General features: G+C 37.2%; 1 protein-coding gene across 1 annotated transcript in view; it reads left to right on the forward strand.

The window, feature by feature from the left end:
* The window catches only part of Adam23 (ADAM metallopeptidase domain 23), a 165,580-nt gene that overhangs the window by 81,652 nt on the left and 60,904 nt on the right, over positions 1–23,024 (forward strand). The window contains exons 5-9 of the mRNA XM_010616208.3: positions 7,365–7,428; positions 17,542–17,624; positions 18,682–18,745; positions 21,592–21,664; positions 22,449–22,522. Coding sequence (XP_010614510.1) covers positions 7,365–7,428; positions 17,542–17,624; positions 18,682–18,745; positions 21,592–21,664; positions 22,449–22,522 — 358 coding nt within the window. The remainder of the gene's footprint in view (positions 1–7,364; positions 7,429–17,541; positions 17,625–18,681; positions 18,746–21,591; positions 21,665–22,448; positions 22,523–23,024) is intronic.

Raw genomic sequence — 23,024 nt, forward strand, 5'->3', positions numbered from 1 at the left:
GTCATGTACCCAACAACTTTTCTTATAGTTTCTGATAGTTTTTTCATGGGTTCCTTTTTTATCATTGCGAATATTTCACGCATACCTTGGGAGAATATAATAATGTAGAAACAAACATGCAGCTTTTCTGTATAGACTGAAAAATGATAAAAATGGAAAGTTCTTTTTCTTGAATTGGCAAGAATAAGATTTGGAATTGAGTTGCTTCTTTTGGACAAGGCTAGCAGAAGTCAAGGTTGTTCTCTGTAATTTTAACTATGTGTAACACCTGACTTAAAAGTTGTGTTAACAAATATTAGGCATGTCAGAAAAGTACCTGGATTAGCAATATTGAGCAAACTGTAATACTTATTATTACCTTTGGAATTTGTGCATTAAAGCATTTTAGTCATATGTAACTGGATATAAATGATGTGGATCTTTATTTGGATTCAGAGTTCTCTGTTCAAAATATTTTTTTCATGACTTATGGAGATAAAACTAAATCTGTCATTCTATCATAGAGGAACCTTAGAATTACTGGTGTTCTTGCAAAATCGCTGGTTGTCTCAGCAATGAACCTATTGTCACTTCCTGTGGTCTGATGCCATGTTCTCAAAAAGAAACTATCAGTTGACTCTTGTTGGCTGATCAAGCCACTGAGTGAGGATTCTCAGCTTTAACAAATTCATCCTGCATTCCTCTTCTAAGTTTTACTTTCTTCATTCCATTATTAACTTGCAGCCCTATGTCATACGTATACAAGGGTTTTCTAAGCTTTGTTGTGGTGCACAGCCCATCACTTGAGATACAGGAGTGCTTTACACATTGAAATTTCTGCTACAATTTCTTGTGCAGTTTAGGAATTCATTAAATTCTTCTTGTGACCCCCCCCAAAGAAATGTAAGCTCCTACACCTGCTGTTACTAGATTGTTCTGCCTGCAGCTCTGTTCCTGTGAAATATGCCTACACTCTTCAGCTCTTTCCTAGCTTTCCACCTTTGTCTAACTTAACACAAAACCTCTATTCAACCTGTAATTACGTTCACCCACTTCATATATCATTGCTGCACTCTTAAATCCTAGCCTCTCCATGTGTACAATCTTTAAAACCATCTTAAAAGCTTTATTTTATTGTTTACACTCACAGGGATATGTGTTTTCTAGCTGAAACAACTTTTGTATAAAAGCTGCTTTAGGTAGTAGTGTGAGTCAAACTTTTTCCTAAAACTTTAGAAAGGTAGTAATTGAAAAACCATTTTACTGTTAAGCATTTCCCAAAAGAAAAGCAGTATATTATATGTGACAAGTTTATGCTTATATGAATGTATTGAGTTAAAATTCCATGTCTGTCTTCATTACCACCTATAGTAATTATCTGACAAATTAAAAATACCTTTTGTGTATAAAAGAAAGATGTTTTTAGTGGAAAGATGGAATGAGTGTGGTACCATCACACAATGTCCTCCTGTTGTAGGCTCTGTAAAGTTGAGGATCTCCATGGTGACCAGCACTGGTTGTCATTAAATGAGTGAATGTGAGACCTAGTGAGAAAGGTTGGCAAGGGATCTTGGGGAAATTGGTCAAGGGCTATTCAGGTGTGTTAATAATGTAACAAGGGGTCAGAGGTTTGGCTCAGTGGTTCTGCTGCCTGCCTTGCAAGCACAAGGGCCGGAGTTTGGTCCCTGGTACAAAAAAAAAAAAAAAAAAAAAAGTAACAAGCACTAACAAGCAGCAGGTAACCAGGCAACTGTTTGCATCCTAAAAATGGGCACTTACAACATCCTTTTCTAGCTGTCATTCACTTTTTTTCATTCTTTGTTTGATTTCTGTATCCATTCTTGTTTGAATGTTTATAGAAATAACTGATATGTTTTAACTACTGAGAATCAAATGAGAATATTTGTGGTACTTTTAAACTTGAACACACACATTATTTGGTAGAGAGCATGACTGGTGGAGACTTGACAGTCTAGTTGTTTACAGTGAAAGGGGTTCATAGTGTTCTGACTCCCACCTCAGACTGAGGCATCGTGAAGTTATAAACTGGGAAAATACCCAGCGTTCCTCCTCAAAGCTGTGCTCAAATAGTGGCCGTAGTAACAGAACCCTGAAGTAGCAACAGAGGCACAGACTGCTTGATCAATGTCATCTCATCATCTTTTCCTCCATGTAGACTCACCTGGCCTTTCATGTATAACTCAGTGTGTGTCCCTTCCTGCAATGTGGCTGTTAAGGTGGGTGACCATATGTCCCAATTTTCCCACAGGCCTTGCTTATGTGTGTCCATTGTCCTGATATAGTTATTAACAGACCTCTCTGCACTCCCAGAAATGTTCTGGGGAGAGTGATGCCATGTTTGGCCACCTGGCTGTCATGCCTTGGTGCCTGCTGCTGTTCACTGAGACTGGTGCCTATCTCTCCTCAGGAAGGGCTGCCTCGCTGACCCCCAGGCTCCTGGAGAAGAGCTAAGTCTGTCTCCTATGTAGACACAGATTGAGGGCTCAACAGATAATTGCAGAGAATGTAGATTTTAGGACTAGAAAAGACTTCTAGAGAAATTTGATTTATTTTTACATGGAAATGAATGATTTTTAACTCATGTACAACAAATAGTTTCCTTTGTGGGTCAGTGCACTTCATAATTCATCTTTCCTAGGAGATTTTTTTTAACAGTTTGATGCAATCCATGCCATCTCTTCTGAACAATTATTTTGCTTGATTAGCCCACTTCCAAATTTTTCCTAACCTTGATTGTTCCAAAGAAAGCATGTGGCTCTTTTTTTCTCTTAAAGTTAGGGGTTTAAATTGTTTTCCAAAAAACTAGAATCCATTTACCCTTCCTTGTTAATAACTTTTTTTTGGCACTACAGAATGTTTGTAAGTACCTCTTCCAGTTACTGAGATTTGTGACTTGTCCCTAATGAGCCTTCTTGTAATAGGAAATGTAAGATTTTGGGAGTTCTGACCACTTGGCTCTTCATTTATCTATCTTGTTTGAATGCATGAAAAATTCAAGGATTCTTTCACTGTGTAAAGATATGATAGCAGCCTAGATGTAGTCTTTGCTGATGATTATGAAACTCTTTGAAAATAAGTTTCTAAACAGTTTCTTTATGATAAATTCTGAAATTAGGATAGACAGTTTTTCAGTACTATCCATGAAATCTGAGACTTAAATGTAAAATGTTAGCTTTTCCTCATGTTATGATTGAATACATATTGAGTGGCTCTTCTAGGTAGCTGTTCTTCAAATCACATTGAAGGAATAAACTGCATCCATCTTGTAGCTGTGCCATTTGGAACAGGTGGTGCTAGGTTTGCTGTGGAAGAGGAGCTTGGTTAGTCATGCAGTGATTTTAATCCTCACACTAGAGGGGCAGACATCACTTCCCCAGCTCTCAGAGCCACAGTCCAGTCCCTTGCCTTAACACAACTGCCAGGAAATTGCTGACTGTGATCTTATTCTGCCAAAAGGGAGAGATGGAATGGCATTTGGTGGAAGCACAGCATTATTTCTGCCGCATTTCCCTTTATTGACCTGATTCTTGGCTTGCTTGCCATTTTTTAAGTCTTCCTGTTCTCTTGCTCTTAGAGTTCAGCATCTTCAAGTCTTGCCCTCATCCTCCATGTTTTAATTGACATTGAATCCATCCTGATTTAGAGTTCATGTTCTTTTCATGACTTTGTGGTGCAGATTTACATGAAGGTGCAGAGTGAGTGGCTTTGAGTTTTCTCACTTGAGTTCTTACATCCTCTTCCATCCGACTTTGAAATTCCATTCTACATTTATCCCTGCACTTCTTAATGTCACCTCTCTTTTCCTAGAGAACCTGCATGAGAAACGTGGTGTGTTCAGAAACTTCCTTTGATGGGTTCCTCAAAACCAAGCATTTGACTGGCCGATAAACAAAGTGAAATGTCAGTTTATGTTTATATCCACATTGCTAAGTCGACCAGTATTGGCATGTCAGAATATTGTTTCCAATAGGAGATTCTGCTAGCGAAACTAAAGACTGCAAAGATGACTTGCAGAACATCTGCTCCAGTGATTTCCAGACAGCTCATCTGCAGACATACTGACATGGAATACCTGTTCTTTTCTGGCTGGCTGCAGACAAACACGACCTTATAGTTCATCATTTTCAGTGTAACTTGTCCATCATCAAAACTATTACTTCAACACTTTTATAATTAGTTAGATTACATTTCAATTGACATTCATTCACTTTCTGGAAAAGTACAGTATTTAAGGGTGAGATGGCCAGTCTTATGTATGTGTGTTGATTTTGCTTGGTTACTGTTTCAGAAAGCTGCATTCATCACTTTTCCCAGCATGTGGTAGAGGGGTAGGATGTAGCAGGTGCTGGAAGATGTCTGCTCACCTGGTGGACATTGGCCTTGGCCTGCTGGGCACCAGGCAGTGTGCCAGGCACTTGGGGTGCCATGATGGCTGAAAGAAGTGGTTTCAAGGGGGAGATGGCTGTGGTCAGACAGAAAGAAAGGATGTAGCAGATATGGGTGTGTGTTCCTTATAGGAAATGGATTGGTGGGATGCCTGTGCTTCTGTTGGTGTCTGAAAAGCAGCTGTTTTTCTTCTTTGACATTTTCAAATGCAGGAGTTATTAGAAATAGGTTTGGCTATGAATGAGAGTCTCTATAAAAGGGGAAATAGAATAATTAAAGTGATCTTTATCAGATTTGATAATGAATGGCTAGGATGCCTTTATCTTTCCTTCAATGACAAGCAAAAAGAGTGGTCTAAATAACTTTGTTTCCAACAATTAGACATGCTCCAGTAGTGGTGGTTGAAAAATTTGAAAATAATGAATTACCCACAGAGAGATGAAGTTAAGATACAGATGGAGAAACCTCTCTGCTTGCAGTAGTGCAGAAGATTTCCTTAGAGAATCATTCTTGTCCCCAGCCCTGTTTGTGTGCACTCACAGAGCTGCTGGCTGGTGTAGTGGATTAGCAGTAACAGAGGTTTCTGCCCCTGACTGGGATTTCCATTATAAAGAGTTAAGTATTGCCATTTCTTAGATTTTTTTTTAGAAAAAGAGAGATGTAGACCTACTATAATTTAGTTACAGATGTAGAATCAACAGCTGGTAAGCATTTGATTTGCAATTTCAAAAGGAAAGCATGTCTAAGTGTAAGCTTATCCTTTATCTCTGTGTTGTGAAGATTGTCCTTTGCTGATTGCACATCCGAGGCCCCCATTTAAGTGGAGACTGGTTCTGGTTCATCCCTTCCCAGCTCTTCTCATTGAGTCATTTTAGAATGCACTGGGTACGACTCACAAAATGATGTAAAATCATAAACTCTTCCTATTCTTCACTTTAAGAGGTAGTGTCCAGGTTTCCTAGCAAAAGAACCTAGTATTAGGCAGAATTATAGAAAGTCAGAATGTCAGAGCAGAAAGAGACTTGAGAAGTCTTCTGCTCCAGCCCTTAATTTTGTAGAAAAGGAAACAAAGACATAAAATCAGGGTGTATGACTGGCTGAGATCGTCTATCAAATTACCATTAGGATTAAATAAATTAATACTTTTGTAACCCCTCACAAACAGTGCCAGGGCATAGTAACTAGTTAATAAATGCAAATTGTCATTTGTTATCATCATTCCCAGTGACAGAGCCCAAACGGGAACCCAGAGGCCCTAATCCAGGGCTGTTCAGGAGACACAAATTTGTATTTACCACATTACATGTGGAAATGAGCATTTTAAGAGTTTGAGTTAAAGGAATGAAAGTGACAGCAATAGTGCTGAATAGTGAGCCCTTAGTGTTGGTTTACAGGTCAAGGGCTATATGTTTATGGCTTCATTTAACCCTTACCATGTCCTGTGAGAGTCACACTTTTGAACATCTTCATTTGCTGTGTGTCAGGGAACTTGCACATGGTCACACCACAAATAAGGAGCTGGGCTGAGGTTTTATGTCTTGCTCTGTCTGTCTCAAAATCTGTGTTCCTAACCACTACTTTATGTTAGGAGTCAGACAACTAACTACAGCCTACAGTACCAAATCCAGCCATACCTAGTTTTGTATAGATTGCAAGCTAAGAATGTTCTTTACATTTTTAAGTGGTTGAAAAAAAACTACAACAGAATGATATTTCATAACAAACTGAAATTGTGTGAAATTAAAATTTCAGTACCTATAAATAAAGCTTTATTGGAATCCAGCCACACTTATTTGTTTATATATTGCCCGTGGCTGCTTAGGTGATAAGATCTGAGTAGCTGCAGATATTTAATATCCAGCCTGCTCTGAAGATAGTTGCAAATGCTTGTTCTTCCTCAGTGATTACATTTTATGAAATTTCAACTATTTAGAACATGATTGTAGGATTTTTTAAAAAGAGGGCCTTTCTTTCCCCTACTTGAAGCTTAGTTTATTCCATTTTATTTGGCATACAAGGGTTGATCAAAATGTGTGCCTAATGTTTAAAGAAAAAAGGATTACAGTAAAAGACACATTGCCATTGTTTTTTTTTCCTCAGTATACTCTCCCTTGCTTCAAACAGACTTTTCCAGTTGTTCTTTTCACTTGCTGAACCAGTTCTAGAAGTCCTCTTTCATGAGTATCTTTACAAGATGTGATAAAAAATACAGAGAATGCTGCTGCCAAGTGCCGTCCAATGGAAAGGCGGGCTGCAGTCCCATGTGTCCTCATCTACCTTACTCATCGGCTAAGCACTGTATGACTTCTAGCTCTTTCCCAAAGTCAAAACAACCGTGAAAGGTAAATGTGTTGAGTGGATTCAGAACATCAGGCAGCCACAAGAGCACAACTAAAGACTCTCAGGAAAGAGGACGCTCAGAGCTGCTTCCGAAGGTGGCAAGAGTTATGATACAAATGTTTCTGAAGCGAGGGGCAGTATTTTGCAGGGGATTAGTGGCAATGTGTCTTTCACTATAATAAATTTTAAAACTTGAAATATTCCCTGTTTTTGGTAACATCTTATAGCAATTAGATGCTGAATATAAGGAGTTACTGTTACATTGTCCATATCTTCTATTTTTCTTCTAACACACTGATAACTTATTTGTTTCTGGACAGTGTTTGAGATTCTTTTTTTTTTTTTTTACTGGGTTTATTGGTACATTTAGGGATACAGTACAGGTACATTCATTGTTGGGATCATGTACCTTTACATGGCAAGTCTTGATTCTCATTTTTTTCCCCTTACCTCTGCCCTCCTTTCACCCCCTCCTCCCCTCCCCATCTACAGTGTTTGAGATTCTTGATGGTAACCTTTTTGTACTAACTGGACTGAAACTAAATGTAGTCTTCATGCCTGTCACATCCATTTGTTGAACTGTTTCTAAATCTCCATTGTGTTAGATGCAGAATCACTCTTATTTTTTTTCTTTGTAGCGGTTTGCTGTCTTCTGATTACGTGGAGATTCACTACGAAAATGGGAAACCACAGTACTCTAAGGTATATTTAAAAGTGTCTGGAAACCCTGTAGTGTAAGTATGCTCGTCATAGAACTGACAGTGCACTCTGCATTGTTCCCATGTTTATCTCAGTAGAGTCACTTGATCACCTACACAAACAAGGGTGCTATTTTCATTGAGGAATTTAAAAAAATTTATAAATGTTTGAAATAACCCTAGAGATTCTTTGTATTCAGGACAATAAATATTGCTTGGATTAAGTGTATAGTACTTTATGCAATGGTATAAAGAGCTGCATGGTTCCATATTAGCACCTTAAAGTACAGGTTGGCTGTCCATTTCCTGAAATGCTTGGGGCCAGAATGGTCTCAGAGTTTGGGTGCATTTTGGAATACTTGTGTAAACATAATGAGATATTATGAGGATGGGACCTGAATCAAGCTACAAAACTCATTTATGTTTAATATAACTTTATACATATAGCCTGAAGGACTACATGGACTATTACAATGACTATTTAGTGCAAGTGACTTTAGCGTTCAAGGACAGGATGGCATAATACTTAGGATATATTCTCATTCCTAATCTTCTCAACAGTGCAATGAGGTACATATTATTATTATTGCTGTTGTACAAAGGAAGTGATCGAGGCAAAGAGAGGGTAAATAAAATGTTATAGCATAAAGGTCATCGGGTACTTAATTTCCTTCTGTTGGAAATTACCTTTCTTCTCTTCATGGGGGATCAATAAGTAGCAAGTAGGTTTAAATTAAAGCAACAGAGAGATTATTTATATGTAGGAAATATAGTGATCTCTACCATTCAGGGTGAAAATCTATAGAATAGCTATAGAAAGAAACTCTGACTTTTAGGTAGTGCCCAGACAGCCATTGAGTTTAAGCTGTGTCCATGGATACTATAAGCTTAGGAGGAAAGAGGGAACAAAGCAAAGTGGAGAAATATCACTGGATGTGTTTTCTCGGGGATCGCCAATGAGAGTGTCAAGCAAAAAGTGGCACCTTTCATGTGTGGGCCTGCTGAGTTCTGCAGCAGAGAGCCAGTTTTAATTTGTAGCCTCTCAGCAAATATTTATAGGTGACCTAATTGTAAATATTGCTCAGGGGACCATGTCATTTCTCAGGATTTATAATTGTCCAATTAACAGGGGGCACACTATAATTTGAAGTGTGTTTCGCCTTCAAGTTGTATGCCATGCATTTGGAATGTCGGTGTATTATTTTATTATTTATCAGTTCTTGCTGTGGGCTGCATCCTGAGGGTTGTTGAATCTCCCTGAAAGTGAATGCTATGCAAAGTGAGTAGCAGTGCTAAATTAAGTGTGGGGATGGTATTTCCTGGCATTTGTACAAACCTCAGCTTCTGTCAGCTGTGCTGGTGTCCTGCACATTGCAGATGCTGAATCATGAGGCTGGGTAGACAAGTCTGCATGAGAACTTTATAGACTCAGCAAATGAGCCACTCTGCAGGCTGCTGTAGCCTGATCCCAGCTTCTCACCAAGTCTAGACACAGAATAGCTAATTGGCCTCCAGAGGTCTTTTGAGGTCCCCAAAGGAGGCCTTATCATTAATAAGACAATCTAGGTCTCCTACTGATTACAATGAAAATTTACAACAAAAGATAATGTCAGCTCTGGCAAGAGAAGATGTGTTCACTGAAATTTGTTTTTGTGTTCACTCCCTTCCTTTCATTTATTTCTACACAAGGCATTTACCAAAACTTACTTGCTTAATAGATAATGAATTAATGACAAATCCTGTTTTTTATGTGTCTATATTTATATATCCATCACCAATCTCCACGGTGATATAGTATACACAATTTTGTACCAAGATTCATTTGTTGTAATTTTAAAATCTCACAGACATTTAGATTGTTTTCTGTTTTTCACTATACAAATAATCCTAAGGGAAAGCCTTTCAGATACATTCTAAATACATCCTTAAGAATTGCTTACAGATCAATTTTGAGAATGGGACCTTTTTGGATCAGATAATTTGTACATTTTTACACTATTTTGGGCACATATTCTCAGTTTTTCTTTTTCAAAAAGTTGCATAAATTCACATTCCCACTAATATTATATACATAGCTTTAAAAGCATTTAAAAAATAAACTTACAAAGTGCAAGGTCATGAGTTCGATCCCCAGTCCAAAAAATGTATGTTGGGTTAAATAAACTTGCAAAGATTGCCTTCCATGTTCTTTAACAGAACCTTGGTATAGAGTACTAGGAAGGGAATTAATATGTAAGCACAACTAGATTAAACTTGTTTTTACACATTACACAACCTCCCCCAAATCTCAACTACATAGAAAAAGTATATATGCGCAAAGCACATCCACTTGCCAGAGCCACATATAACATATTTTTCACATGACTGGCGAAGAATGGAGTCACAAGCAGTCAATTTGGCTTTGAAGTTAAATATAGATGTGGATGCTTAATCCTGGGAATTGGTTGCAAGTGCAATGATACGTCTATACTTTGAAGAGAATTACCTAGATTTTTCTGTTTTGCTATCAGCAATACCTTGCCACACTAGCTATGAAGGGGTTAAAGTCTTGGCTTTTACTTTTATTGGATGAAAGTGGGCTAAAAATACTCCTTTGCATATGTAGTAAATATAGGAACTAGAGAGGTTAAAAATGTGGTTTATATTTGTCTTTCCATCATAATTAGTGATGTTGAGCACCTTTTTTGTACCTGTTGGCCATTTTATGACTTCTATTATGAAATAACCTATTTGTGTCCTTTGCCCATTTTTAATTGGGTTATGTTTATTTATTTATTTTTTAGTTGAATTCCTTATATATTTTGAATATTAATCTCATCAGATACATGGTTTGTAAATATTTTCTTCCCTTCCAAAGGCTGGTTCTTCACTCTGTTGTTTCCTTTGCTCTACAGAGCTTTTTAGTTTGATATAGTCACAATTCTGTTAGATCTCATTTAGGTGAGCTAGTAGTACATATTTTTAAGTGTGAGAAACTACCACTTGGCCAGCAGTGTGTAACTGAGTAGATGGATGAAATCTCCCAGTTTCCCACTACCTTACTATTCTTCATTAGTGTTAAATGGGGAAAATGTTCTCTCCTGGCCTATTTTCCTACCCTTGCTTCATTTAGTTCCCTTGTTCAATTTGCCCATGGAAGGAAGAATGAATTAACTGGTGGAAAAGGAGTTGAGCATGTTTCTGCAATCATTTCTTCCCCTCTTTTGGAGGTAAGATCCACCTACTTATAGGAAGTGAATATTCTCTCTTCTGTTCTTTGCTTTCATTGTATGGTGGCATGCCCTGTGAATTGAGAGGTGTTTATTGGCTATGCCTGGGAGGGTCCATCTGCCCAACTCAGGACTGTAGCATTAGCAGGCCCGTTAGAGCCTCAACTCAGACCCTCCTCTGATATAGCTTTATCAATAAGGAGGTGATATTTCCATCTCATTCACTTCTGTATTACTCATTTGGTTTTACACTTGGGTGGGTAACACTTCACATGCGCTAGAATGGCTATAATTAAGAAGATGGACATTGATAAGTGCTATTGAGATTGTGTAGAAGTTAGAACCCTTACACAGAACAGTTTGGCAGTTCCTCAAAAAGTTTATCATAGCGTTACCATATGATTCAGCAATTTCACTCCTAGGTATATATCCAAGTCAACAACAAACATATCTACACAGAATCTTGTACATAAATGAAGCAGCATTTTTCATAATACCAAAAAGTGCAAACAACCCAAATGTCCCTTTTTTAGCGAGTACTGGGGATCGAACTCAGGACCTTGCGCTTGAGAGGCAGGCGGCTGAAACCAGTGAGCTAAATCTCCAGCCCCCCAAATGTCCATTAATGGATGAATGAAGAAAGGAAATGTGGCACATCTACATGGTAGAATACTGTTGACCCCTGAGAAAGGATAAAATAAGGGTGCTTGCTGTGACATAAAACAATTTCCATCCAGTATGAGAACTATAGTAATTAATATTGCACTGTGTGATAGAACTTTGCTAAGAGAGTAGATGTAAGAAGCTCTTATCCTAGTCACAAAAGGTAATCATTTAGGGTGTTAAGACATGTTAATTTGCTTGACTACAGTAATATATTATTAAATATGCATATATTTCATGTTGCACATGTATACCATACATAAATACAATTTTTAAAACCTTGAAGAATATTAATTTAGCTCTTATGACCTAGTTGCTATTGGAGGTAGTGGATATATATCAGTGAACTAGATGCAAATCCCTGCTCCTAAGGGTTCTATTTTCTGTTCTCAGCTTTGCTCTTTTCTTTATCACAAGATGTTCTCAGTAGTTTCCTTATCAAATCCTTATCATGGGTCAGCTCAACCCACTTCTCAATGAAAGTTTGTTGGCAGTGGGAAGGCAGGGATTATTGTCACATGGGGTAGGCTAGTGTGGGTGTGTGGCTCCTGGCCAGAAGTGGTCATCAGTTCAAAGCAGAGATTTGAAAAGTGTCCCCAAGACCCTATCGAACACAGTCATCTCTGGTGTCCTCAGGGGACTGTTTTCAGGATCCCACTACAATCTATAGGTGCTCAAGTCTCTTTTGTAAAACGGCATGGTATTTGCATAACCAATGCTCATCCTCCCATATACTTATGTGTTTTCAGCACATAGTGTTTGCATTCCTTGTGTGGAATTGATACATATACATAACATATCTTAATTCCCTTTTCCTCACCTATATAAACTTTACATCATCTCTAGATGACTTACACTACCCAAAACAATGTAAATGTTGTATAAATTGCTGTGTTGTATTGTGTAGGGAATACTGACAGAAGAAAGGTCCATACATGTTCAGTACAGATGTTATTTTTTTTTTCTGAATATTTTCAACCTGCTGTTGGCTTAATCCCAGGATACTGAGGTAGAGGATAGAGAATTCAGTTGTGCGTGAGGAGGAGTGGGGTGGGCACTGCCACAACACATCAGAGCCTGGTGCTGGTGCCAAGGTTGCGTGCTGGTATTTTCAGTCACATATGTTTGCATGTCTTCTCTGAGTTTTTCTTTCTTCCCTTCTATTGGTTCTTTTTCCCTTTTCCCCATTCTTTCTTCCTGTATTAATATTTTATGAATTTTCTCAGATTATCTCAATTCGTTTTTCTTCTTTTTCTACCTCTCAACATTCTATATAATTAGATTTAAAGATTCATATTTGTGTTTTCTGTTCCCAGCCATAACGTTAGTTACTTTAAAGCTTCTGTTTTCACCTTTACACTTACTAAAATGACTCTTTTACTTAGGTGTACAGTGGGATTCTTTTGTATCCTCAAATTAATAACTAGTTTAAAAGTTGCTCACTACTGGGTAAATAATAAACAGTTTAAGTATTAGGAGGGAATATCTACACTTAAACTATTTATATTAGATGCAAAATAATTGCTTTTTTAAGTTTTGAGTTATAATTGATAATCATTCAAAATATTGTCCTTCTTGGCAATATTCTTAGTACATTAGAGAATATAAAAGAATCATGGGGTAAAAAATGCACCATGAAATAAAGGTAGCAGGTGTCACTGGGACCTCACAAAGCTATTTTAAGTTTGAACAGCATAATTTAAGGGAGTGTTAAAAGTTTATGTAGCACTGGTATAGTCAAACTGTTCTAATACTTTATTAACAAATACTGTAAGAACATTTTTTTCTCTTTGAATTTGATGAAGATAAATAATTAAATTGGTACTGAGGTCTTAAATTTTTATTTTTTATTGTTTTATTCTGTAGTATTTAAATTCAGGTATATGTGTCCAGTAAAATATGCCCTTTTTCTACTTCTCTTTTGTTTTTATTCTTTTTTTTTGGTACCGGGGATCGAACTTGGGTCCTTGAGCTTACGAGGCAGGTAGTGGAACCACTGAGCTGAATCTCCAGCCCTCTACTTCTCTTTTGCTATCAGACTACTGATTTTTAAAATAAATTGGAACACCTATTGGATAATACATTTGAAACATTAAAAAATATGTATGGAGGACTTGCCATAATTTGTCTTTGTAGAGTTGATCTAGGTGGAAACGGCTGGCTGAGACAGCTAGGGAGCAGACTTCATAGGACATTCAACTTTCTCTGACTGGGCAATACATTCCGTTTACCAGATTCTCCATTTGTTGAATGTAATTAACTGACAAGCTTTGGATCTGAAAATGCTGATGTTTATGGGGACTCTCAGTGTGTTAAATTTGCCCTTTTTGGTTCTCCTTCCTGTTATTTGTCTAATCTCAACCTGTGACCACCACTAGGGGACTGACACTGGTCAGTCCTCCTGAGTGATCAGAAGCCTTTCTAATTGGAAAAAAGAGACACTAACTTGAGTACTTGAAGATGAAGGACTCAGTATGGGCTTTTGCCATTGTGGGCAGACTCTCTTAGCATTTCATGCCTGTCTCCCAATGGTTAGAGGCAGATAGTGATTTTTCAGTGTGGCTGAATCTTTGGGTGGAAGCCTCTGGAGCTGAGCATCCAATTTCCCTGGGGATGCGACCCCCTGGAGTGCCCCTTCTGCACTGGCCCACTGCTATTCTTGTCACCAAGAGGAGTTGCCTCTTTTCCCTCAGGCTTTGTTTCGTATTTAAGTTTTTTTCAGAGTTTGTTTTATATACAGTACCTCAAGATATTACTGGTGTTTATAAGAGTTTGACTGGAGAGTTGCCAAATAGTATTATTACATAATATTTTTAAAACATAGCATAAATTTAAGAAAATCTAATACTAAGACTAAATTAGAAACAAATTGCTTATGGTGCTTAATATAACTACACAATTTAAATATTAAAGCTTTCTTATTATGATAAACATCAGTGCTTGATGTTACCTTTAGTCTACTTATGGTCCAGAAAATATGGTGATTCACATTCCAGTATATAAGGAACTCAGCCATTCCCTTTGCATAATAATCTACCTTAATTCAAACAGGTAACGATAGAACAATGATCTTGGCAGCGAGAGGGCACCAGCCTTCATTTTTCCAGTGCAAGTGAACAAAACTTAGGTCTAAGAAAGGACTTACTATTTCATGGGGAAAAGAACATTTTCAGGAAAATATTGAAATATCTCAGCTTTTCTTAGAAAGGTTAAGTAGGCATATTTGTCACACCGTTACTTCTAATAATCACTTGACATAGAGAGCTTTTTGGTGTTTTACGAGTGCAAAGTGGCCAGTTCGATGGAATTTACAATTTCCAATGGTTGTTTTCAGGACCATGTGAAGAATCTGAAATGTAATGGCTGAATATTGACCTGGATTCTCAAATTGATGAGATGTGTGATACCATGTGTCCTTTCAAGTACCAGAGTTAAATACACAAGTAGAACTTAGCATATCATATATGTTTATATTTAATGAAAGTTTACTATGAAACATGCTTGTAGTCCAATGCACTTGAATATCAAAGCAAAGTTCCTCGTTAAGACCTAATGAAAACTCAGATGATTTGTTCCATAATAAAAAAATCATATAAAATGATTATAATACTAAATAATAAAGAAAATATAAAATATAAAGAAAAAACTTAAGCACTTATCTTTGAAACTTTCTTGGCTGATGTGAGGGGAAAAGAGAGAGGATGGTTATCGTGTAGGACAATTTCACTATCACTAATGGAATCACTTCTATTGGCTCAGTGGAATCTTTTTCTTTTTCTGCAACTTTAGTGAGGAATCTATCCAGTGACACTTGGTTTTACCTACTTTTGAGGATTTTGTGGAAATGTGACACTGCATTGTCATTAAACAGATTCTTTGTTCTCCTGACTACAGCCTTATTTGGGTGGTACTTTTCTACAAAATTTTGCACCATTTCCCACATTTTATGTCTCCCTGATCCCATTTGAAATGAGGGGTTTCTCCACCTTTTTCTCCTCCTCTGCAGATGAGATTTCCTTCATAACAACCTCTTGCTGTTGGAAGACATCATCCACTGTCCCGGAGAGGTTGGGGGAGAAAGAGAGAGAAAGAGAGGAACCATTGGCTTAGTTGTGATCATGTGATGTTCTACATCAATTACTATTCGTTCTGTAAGGCATCGCTTGTTTGCCAAGTTAAAATTTATTAGAAATGTTCGCTTGTCTTGTGGAACACTTTCAGAACAAGTTACTTGCAATTTAAGAATATATACATATATCTTTTCTCTTATTGCTCAGACAAAATACCTGACACCCAAAGTTAAAGGGGAAAGGTTTTATTTGGCTCATAGTAGAGATTTCAGCCCATAATCAGCCGACTCCAAGGTAAGGTGGTGCGGCCGACAGGCTTTCTAGAGCAGAAACAGTCATGGCAGCCAGAAGGTAGCAAAACAACAAGAGATCTTAACAGCATCTCTCTGCCCGCTTTATCTTATTCAGACTACCTATGGCAGGTAGCAGTCAAGTCTTTAATCCTAGTGCCCTTGGGCCCAGCCCTACCATGAACCAATCACATATTCTAGATGCATCCACCTCCCAAATAGCCTGTGACCACATGAGGCTTTTGGGGATGACATCTAGACATGAGCCAGAAATATAATAAATAGAAAAATTATATATATATATATATTTTTTTTTTCTCTGCCTGGGAAATAACCAGACCCCTGATATACTCCCAATGCTATTAGGCAGATGGGGTTATTCCTGCCCTTGTCTGGAGGAGGAGATCAGTTTATGGAGAAGAGGGAATTATCAGAGAAATAATGCAGGTGACTTCTCAAAACTGAATTTCATGATGACTGAAGGTGCCATAGATTGCTCAATACAGCGAGGAAGCAAAGACCTAAACTGAGGAGCATCATGAGATTTCATGAAAATGATGCTGAACAGGATCTCCCCAAGTCTTCTTAAAGAGAAGCAGTAAAGTTTATGGAAAATATCTAGTAGTAGAATAATTTCCAGTTTTCAACAGCAACATTAGAAACCAGAAGAGTGTACATAATGCCTTTGAAATGCTAAAGAAAATAATATTCAATCTAGTATTTTCTACCCACCAAAATTATGGATCCACTGTCAGGGTTGAAAAGGAAATGTTCCTTCCAGGCAAGTTCTCATCAAATTTGTCTTCCACAAATGTTTTTTCATGAAAATACCAGAGGATTTCTGCCTCTAAGAAAAAAGGAGTTTAAGGGTCGTGATGGGGAAGACGTGGGTCCAGTGGAATCCAATACAGAAGGCAGGAAAAGCGGGGGTTCCCAGAGTGATGCTCCTGAGAAGTCGTGAGGAGGGCTATGCATAGAGCTTTGAAAGCAACAGATAGACTGAAACCTGAGGGTGAAAGAAATTGAAGGAATAGACAGACCGAAGCCTGAGGGTGAAAACAATCAAGAGGAATGTGCTCAGGAACAAAACAAGCATGACATATTACCTGATGTTTGATTTTATTGAAGAGTTTAGAGTACTCTCAGATAATGGGGGTCTATAAGTGCTAATAATCAAGAAAATGAAGCAGAACTTCTTAAAAATTAAACATGGAACTAAAGAGAAAATGTAGTTATAGTAGCACAGTTGTGAAAAATATTTGCAGAGTCATAATATGAATACAAAATAGCAGTGTAACCCAAGGCCAGTGATGTGTATTGGAATGTACTGGGGACAAGCGGGTTTTCATGACTATATCAGGAAGATGATTTCTGAAATGCAATAAAGTAGGACATAGCAGTGTAAACATACCATTCAAAATACATAGGTGAGCAACAAAGAAACAATGTGGAGAGTTAAAAGTGATTGTCTTGGTGATGGAGTGGGAGGGAGAAAGAAAATTATTGTGTAACAGTATCCAGTATCTGCTTATATAATACATGCTTAAAGAAATGTGTATAAATTGTATCACTTACATTGGCATCATTCCTTTTCAAGTCTTTTCTTCATTAAATTTAATACATATATGGTTGTTATAGGAAAGTTTAAAAATTATGTAGCCCTGTACCGGGGATTTAGCTCAGTGGTACCACCACCTGCCTCACAAGTACAAGGTCCCAAGTTCGATCTGTGGTACCAAAAACATAAATTATGTAGCTCTAATCATGATTTCAAATAGAAGTTTCTAGGTTATTGATACATAGTGCACATATATTACCACCCGTGCATTTTTTGCTCTGTAGAACAATGCATCAATTATAAATAGTCCAACTTTCTGCTTTGCAGGGCGGAGAGCACTGTTACTACCACGGAAGTATCAGAGGTGTCAGAGATTCCAAGGTGGCTTTGTCAACGTGCAATGGACTTCAGTACGTGGGACTCTTATTGGGTCTTCTTCCCTCTCAGCTTGCTGTCATCTGTCCATGCCTTCTGTCTTCCCCCACATAACTATCTTAGTGACTCCACTGTCTGTGTGCCATGTTAGGAACTGGATATGGAGTCATTCCCAAGGAAGCAAAACCCCTTCTTGTACACTTAAGAGTTTTGAAGCGATTTAGAGATTAAACAAGTGATTGCACAGATTAATATCTAAGTGTCATTTTGATAAGTGTTGTAAAAGGGAAGGAGAGGACCAGGTACATATTAGTTAGAGTTCTGTTACTATAACAAAAATCTGAGATGATCATTTATAAAGAGAAAAGGTTTCTTTTAGTTTACAGTTGTAAGCTAAGGGATGTAAAGTTGTAAGAGAATCTCATGCATTGATTTGCAGGCAGAATCTAAAAATAACATCTGTAGGCATCTTTTGGATACAAACACAGCAGCACCATATGCAAAGGCCTAGATTTTTCTTGTGTTGAAAAATAATCTTGAAACTTTTTATATTTTGTAAAAAAAAGTCTTTCAAAATGAAATGTGATTTATGTGCCATAAAATCATGCTGTGTTTTGGCAATTCACAACTTAGAAAGATACTTCTGTTTATTTCTGTAGAATCGGATGGTTTTAGATTATGTTTATACAAAAGACCTTTCTGTTTTCATCTAGATGATACTGCATTTACCTACATGTAACTAGAAAATTTGTTAATAGTTGTATAAGGTTCTGAAATAACCTAAGATACTCTCACTGTATGAGTAATCTTGTCCCAACTTAATGTTCTAATCTGTCTCCTTGTCATCAAAAACTACTTATCATTTGTCTGTTATTGGTATAAACTTTTGCACTTCTTGCAGCCTGGAGGCTTCTTAGAGTTTGGGGACTGCAGTGGGAGTCCATATAAATATTTGGATTAAATTTGAGCCAGTTTAAAGCTCTTTGTTTAGATGTGCTCTTTGTTTGAAAGGTATAATCATAATGTTCACTTGCTATTTCTTGCCATGTGCAGTATTTGTTAATCTCTCCTGTGTGGTCTCTTGTGCTGCAGTGGAATGTTTGAAGACCGCACCTCTGTGTACATGATAGAGCCACTGGACCTGGTTCATGATGAAGTGAGTCTATCACATCTGTTTCCTTCTGGCATTTGACTCTTCAAACATCTTTTTTTATGGGGGGTGGATACCAGAGATTGAACCCAGGACCTTGAGCTTGTGAGGCAGGTGGCGAAACCACTGAGCTGAGTGACCCCGGCTCTCTTCACGCATCTTTACCTTTGAGCAGTAAAGAGAAAATAAGTATAGATTTCAAAGTATATTTATACATGCTACCTTATGTCAAACTTAGAATGGTATCATGAGTGTTGAAGCCAGAAGTTGCATTTGCCCGACCCACACAGTGGTAAGAGACAGTCAGAAGCATCATTCTTATTCAGATACTCTAACTCTTTTGCTTACTAATAAAATGCAACCAAATTTAAAATTTGATATATATTCATCAAGTATTATACTGAGGGCTTACTACTTGCTGGGTACCATTTTATGTACTAGGTATATATTAGTGACAAAATAGATGTGGAATGTGGACTTAATGGAGCTTGTAGTCTGCAGGGGCTTCTAATTCACAGGGTGAATAAGGCATTACATACAGTATTACATTTTAGATAATAATTCTGGCTAAAGGGAAAAAATGAAGACAGGAAGATGAAGAAGAGGCTTGCATTTCTATATACATTGGTAGGGAAGGCCACAAAGGGAAGGTGGGTTTTAAATAAAGACCTTAAGGAAATCACAGAGCTGGAAGAACATTCCAGGAGTTGAGCAAATGGGAACGTCCTGAGGCCAGAGTGTCTTTACTGTGTTCAAGGAACTTCGGTACCTGCTTAGGTCAGAAAGTGGTGAGCAAGAGGGAAAATAGGAGGACATGAAGATACGGACAGGCAGCAGCCAAGTCAGATCAGTGAAAAGAGCTGATAATGGGAAGATTGTTTCCAAGAATGATAAGAGTATTGTAATGATAAGAATGTAATGATAAGAATATTGTAAATTATTTTATGGGGAGCAGAAAGCAGTTTTTAACCTTTGGACATTTCAAATCTGGGTAAAATAAATTTTGGAACAGGTAATAGTTATCTAGGATATTAATGACAATAGTTGAGCATGCAGACATTTATTTTCTTTTTGGACAATGTTTATGTGAATAAAGGATACATTTCAAATTTGAGGCAGAAAAGTCATTAAATTGTAAATGGTTCTTTGAATGAATGTGTATCATTAGTAACTATAAAAACTACCAGATATTAAGACAACCCAACCTGGCTTAAGATATTTGGATTAAATAAGATTTTTTTTCTTACTCCACTAGTAGATAAAGAAACTGTTTACAGCAAAAATTTGACTTTGTTTTTTGGGTTTGATTAATAGCTTTGTTACCTATTAAAAATACCAAAGAGCAAAACAATCCAAAATAATAATCCAAAATAATAATTTAGACCCTAGAATTTTTAAAATATATAAATGAGATAATTTTTTCATTGCATCCCTAAATAGGGCAATTTTACAGATTCAGTGAATTAATAAAATGAATGTTACAGTGTCTGTTAAACTTTGAAATATTTAGTATTATTTTCATAATGTTTAAAAATTACTTTTATATTGTAGATATAATTATATTATTCAGGGTCTGATTATTATATGCTTATTATCTTCTCTTTTTGCCTGCTTTCCTCCCCACTGCTTGCCTTTTGTTCATGTAATGATTTATTCTCATCCAGAACAGTGCTTGAAACTTTCAATTAGTTGATTTTAAAAATTGTGCTGCTAATCCAGCTGAGAATTTCATGACTCTAGGTATCTTTTCACCTGTTACCAGAATTAAGAGATTACTATAATTGAATTTAGAAATTTTGACATTCACATTATTGTTATTAATTTTGGTATGCTTCAAATAAGTCAAATAATACGGATGGGATACTTTTGATGAGAATTCACACTTTCTTTCAAGCAAAAAATGAGTAACAGCATTTATACTATTATGCTGTATATTCAAAGGGCTCTTTTTATAACGTTTTCTGACTATGGAACTAATATAGGAAATTTGGAAAAGCAAAACAAGAATAATTAAATAGAAATTACCTATTTTTCCATTCCCCAAGATAACTTCCTTTCACCTTTTAGTATGCACTCTTCCAGTTCTTCAGTGATATAGTATTTATCTTTCCACGTGTATTTTAAAATAAATTTTGAGGTCATTATTTTATAATGTAATTTAATTCACTAATGTATCTTTCTACGTCTCAATTATCTTTAATTGTTAAATAGGGATAAATATGCATTGTATGGAATGCTTATGAAGAATAAATTGGGTAATGCATGAAAATTGTCTGGAACATAGTATGCATTCACTAATGTAAGCTATAGAATAATAACAGGAATAAATCATTCCTAAAATATAATTTTCAGCTCATACAATGAGTGTTTTTAATGTTGTTAGTAGACATTGTTACATCTCTCAAATTATGCTATGAATTTCCTTCTACCATGTTTGAGAGTGCTTTTTGCCTTATAACTGTAATTAGGCTATGGGTATCATATTGTTTAATCTTTCCCAATTTGATGGATGGCAAAAATTGTTACTTCATTTTTTTTTTAATTTGCTTTTTAAAGGTGATTCAGCACTTTTCATAGTTTATTGACCTTTTTGTGTCTCTTTCTTGAAGAAAGTTAAGGTTTAAGAATAGCTAAAAAATTATACTTTCATTTAAACTGGGGCAAGTGGAGGATGCCCTGTTTTATTTAAAATTAATATTTCAGCAAGACCTGTACTTTTCACTTTTAATAGCTGAACATTGACATATAAATGTTCCTGTTTGGGGAAGGACATTAGCTGTTCTGCAAATGCTGTTCTGCAGCGGCTCATTCACGTCTTGCTTTTTCATTGCCTAAAACTGTTTGTGTTACAGAAAAGCACTGGTCGACCACATATAATCCAGAAAACCTTGGTGGGACAATATTCTAAGCAAATGAAGAATCTCAGTAAGTTTTAATTCAAATAGCCATTGCATTTGAAGTCGTGGGCAGTTGCGGGCACTCTGTGGCTGTGCAGGTTTGTCAGGAGGTGAAATTGAACGGAGTTCTGGGTACGAAGTGTGGCTGGTTGATGCAGTGAGCTGAGTCCTCCATGTCATGAGGTAAGCAGAGGGCTTTCTCCTTTTCAGGAAGGACTGAAGTTGGCAGCCCAGAGAAAAGGTGCTTTGGGAGCCAGAGGATGTGGCCAAGGTTAGAGGAGCGATTTACAGCAGGTTTCTCCTTAAGCTTTCTTGGTTTCCTGCTCTGTAGAGGGCTTGTGTTGCATCCTCCGATGAGCTCTCTGAGGTGTCTGACCCATGCCAGCGTGGGCAAAGGCTTTTTTTGGATTGTTGGGGTATGTGGTACTATTCCTGTATGTTAGAGCCAGAAGTCTCTAATTTAGGCAAAAGCTTATCTCATACATTATTTTAAATTCTAGATTAATTAAGCATAGTAGGATTCTCTCAGACTTTTGGATATCATTAGGTGGATATAGGTCAAACATGCTTCGACTGGAATTTGAACAGCTCATGTTTTTCATGATGTTTGGGAGAAAGTCACGTGTCTGAACTCTGTGGCCATAAGAATATGAAATGTTTGATGACCAGTGTCATTTGTCATTTTAGTTTATCTTGGTTCTCTGGTGACATTCATTATCAGTGCTGCTGTTCCTTCATGTAATATTTTAGCAACATCCTCCTGCTGGAACTCAGTCAAGTGTGCATTTTGTGTTCATTTTTCTCTTACACAGGTATGGAAGGCAGTGACCAGTGGCCCCTTCTCTCTGAATTACAGTGGCTGAAGAGAAGGAAGAGAGCAGCGAGTGTAAGTGTGGCCTATTTTAGTTGTGTGCATGTCACCCCACAATATCTGTCCCGAGCACAGCTCAGATTTGGGGAATTATTTCTCCAAACCAAAATGACAGACAAAAAGGCCCAAGACTTGAGCCTTGGGAACACACTGCTTTTTATTAATCTTCCCCTGTTAGCGATTTGAAGTGATTACTGTGTCCTATCTACTTTGATGTCATATAAAGAATGAATTGTTTTAGAAAGTAATGCATGCCTGTAATCCCAGCATTCTGGGAGGCTGAGGCAGGAGGATTGCAAATTCAAGCCCAGTCTGGGCAATTCAGTGACTTGAGAACCTGCTCAAAGTTTAAAAAACTTTAAACAGGGCTGGGGATATAGCTCAGTGTGAAGGCCCTGGGTTCTATTCTGAGTACATACATACACACACATGCGCACACACATACACACACACACACACACACACACAGAAAGAGAGAGAGAGAGAGAGAGAGAGAGATGTTATATCTATTTTAAGT

This window comes from Fukomys damarensis, unplaced genomic scaffold, assembly GCF_012274545.1.
Source record: "Fukomys damarensis isolate Sample0158 unplaced genomic scaffold, DMR_v1.0_HiC HiC_scaffold_16, whole genome shotgun sequence".
NCBI classification, from domain to species: domain Eukaryota; kingdom Metazoa; phylum Chordata; class Mammalia; order Rodentia; family Bathyergidae; genus Fukomys; species Fukomys damarensis.